The sequence below is a fragment of the Gymnodraco acuticeps genome, unplaced genomic scaffold (assembly GCF_902827175.1).
Source record: "Gymnodraco acuticeps unplaced genomic scaffold, fGymAcu1.1, whole genome shotgun sequence".
In the NCBI taxonomy this organism is placed as follows: Eukaryota; Metazoa; Chordata; class Actinopteri; order Perciformes; family Bathydraconidae; genus Gymnodraco; species Gymnodraco acuticeps.
Window position 1 is genome coordinate 32,170 of NW_022990788.1, and position 2,710 is coordinate 34,879.

Below are 2,710 nucleotides of genomic sequence, written 5' to 3' on the forward strand. Positions count from 1 at the left end.
TCCTGTATAACAGTCTTTAAATCTATACTGCGCGCGCGTCGGCTCTCAATACTAAGGACTGCTAACCCAGACAGTCTCTCTTGCGACATTGTGCTCCTCAAATATGTCTTTATTAATTTAAGTTTTGAGAAAGATCTCTCAGCACTGGCAACAGTCACGGGTATAGTTAAAAACAATTTCAGTGCTGTGGCAACATCGGGGATACTTGGCAAAATGGACTGATTTTCAATGAGCAGGGTTTGTGCAAGGTCTTTGATTGTTCCACGCTCAATTTTCTTTATAGTAGGCCTAAGAGCATTACGGAGGGACAGGATCTGGAAAGGAAACTCGGCTGACAGGTCGTCTTTATACTGGCCTGATAAAGCACTTGCGGACTCAGACAGATCCTTGTCTGTTGCGCGCAAAAGTTCGCGGGGAAGCAGAAAAGAAAATCGCTGTGCAACTTCGCTCATTCCAACAAATCGATTTTTGAGTTGGGCAACGACAATATCGATATTTGCGTAAAATACCGCCACTCTAAAATGCTCCCCTGGGTCTTGGAGCCGCTGGTCCTCGCAAAGCTCTGAAAAGTGCCTCTTTGTGCGCCTTGCGCGTCTGTCTTTGAAGAGACTGTGGACACCCCATGAGGATGCCAGGTCTTGCGCGTGCGCTTTTAAGCCATCAAACTCTCCTCGGAGTTGGGCAAGTGTATCGGTTGCGTTACCAAGCATTGCTGTCGCCTGTAAGAGGTCCACGTCTTTGCGCTGGAGAGCTTGGGACACAATGTTGACTGTTTCAAGGACCTTGCCCTGTATTACAGTCATTACAACAAACTCAAAGCTCTCCATGGCCTTTTTCAAGCCAGTCGCCTCGGCACGTTCCTCGCTTTTTTTGGAGAGCAAGTCTATCTTAGTTAGCGCTTGCATAATGTCAGCATAACGGAACCGCAATGATTGGACGGCGTCTTGTCTTGATGCCCATCGTGTCGGGCATAGTCTCTTCAGTGTAGGCTGGCCAGCCTTGGGCACTGAGAGGTGTGTTTCCAAATGCTCCCATCGTTTGATGCTTCCACTAAAGAATACATATAGCCTTTCAACAGTGTCGTAGAAGTCTTTTATCTCAGGTATATTTTGGTATGCGTCATTGAGTACAAGGTTTAAATTGTGCGCAGCACAATGAATGTACACTGCGTTGGGCTCTTTATCCCTTATGCGTTTTTGTACACCGGAGTAGATGCCACTCATATTGCTAGCCCCGTCATATCCTTGTCCGCGGCACTTCCCAAGTAGTATCCCCTTTCTCTCCATCGATTCGAGAATTTCTCTCTCTAGACCTGCAGCAGTTTGGTCTGTGACTGCATGGAAGCCCAAAAAACTTTCGTTTATTTTCACCTCTGTAGGGTTTCCATTTTCATCATTTGCTATAGTAACATATCTGAACACTTGACTCAGTTGGTCTACTTTTGAAATGTCCTGGGTAGTATCCATTATAATCGAATAGAATTCTGCATTCTGTATGTCTGTAATGATTGTGTCCTGCACTTTTTTCGATAGCAATGAAATTATTTCGTTTTGAGTTTGAGGACTTAGGTAGTGCACCTTCTTTTTGCTTTCAATAAGCCTTTGCAGAACTGGATCATAACGCGCCATAAGTTCTATGGTAGATAAGAAATTACCATTATCTATATCACCTATTTTCTCTCTGTGACCCCGGAAAGCAGAGTTGCGAGAGGCCAGTGTTAGTGTAACATCAGTTATTCTGGTTAGGACCTCGGTCCAAAACCCCACCTCTCTCTTAAACTCAGATCATATTTGCGCGTCAATGGTCAGATTATTTTTCCACGTATCATACACGACACATGCTGCCAAATGAGAGCGAGATAATTTGTGTTCCTTAATCTTTTTAGAGAGATCCTGCCAATCATTTATTCCTATTCTCCTCCACGCTTGGTGGAGGTGATGGGCAGACGGTCTGTCACCGAACAGCCAGCACTGCTCACAGTACACCCGGTCCATAGATGGCGAGTAACATAGCCACTTTCGTGGAATTCTACATCCAATTTTGGATGTTTTGTTATAGAACTCTTTTGAAAAGCACCTTCCCTTCCCATCCCTTTTGAATGGCCCTTCAGGCTTGCATGGCCCGTTATTCAGAATGTACCGTTTAACATCATCGTCTTCTAAATCTACAGGGAATTTCCCCCTATCAGTAGGGTATTCAGTCACAGAGTTGTCGCTGGCCAACGTGTCCCTGGGGTGGGTGGGAGCTGCTGTCACTGTCGGGGCACGGCTAGCTGGCTGGGCAACCTTGGCTATGTCTGAACTGGCCTCGGAGGGGGCACAGCTGACTTCTTGCTGACCTGCAAAAAGGAACGGATTATATTGCAATTCCAATGTAACCTGTAGCATACTGACTCGTACTGTTTTTGGCGATTGGCGAATAAAACTTTCTATTATTCTAACCTGTCTCGAAGCGTGAGGCACGACTAGCTGGCTCGGCTGTAACGGGGCTGCTGGGGTCTGTGGGGGCACGGCTAGCTGGCTGGGCAGCCTTGTCTATGCCTATGTCTGAACTGGCCTCGGAGGGGGCACAGCTGACTTCTTGCTGACCTGCAAAAATGAACGGATTAGATTCCAATTCCAATGTAACCTGTAGCATACTGGTTATGGCGAATAAAACTTTATATTATTCTAATGTCTAACCTGTCTCGAAGCGCGAGGCACGACTAGCT

The 2,710-nt window shown here is 46.2% G+C and overlaps 1 protein-coding gene across 1 annotated transcript; it reads right to left on the reverse strand.

The window, feature by feature from the left end:
• Nucleotides 1-1,784: 1,784 nt before the first annotated feature.
• On the reverse strand, nt 1,785-2,710 carry LOC117557048 (zinc finger MYM-type protein 5-like). Its single transcript, XM_034232725.1, has 2 exons — nt 2,442-2,710; nt 1,785-2,338 (listed from the first exon to the last, which is right to left on the reverse strand). The coding sequence occupies exons 1-2, from the start codon at nt 2,635-2,637 to the stop codon at nt 1,785-1,787; spliced, it is 750 nt and encodes a 249-aa protein (XP_034088616.1). The 5' UTR covers nt 2,638-2,710.

Bases quoted from the DNA above. Each gene is read 5' to 3' on its own strand.
- LOC117557048 (XM_034232725.1), bottom strand. From the start codon at position 2,637: ATGCTACAGGTTACATTGGAATTGGAATCTAATCCGTTCATTTTTGCA. The intron at 2,339-2,441 runs GTTAGAATAATA...TCCTTTTTGCAG, and splicing joins TGCCTCACGCTTCGAGACAG to GTCAGCAAGAAGTCAGCTGT.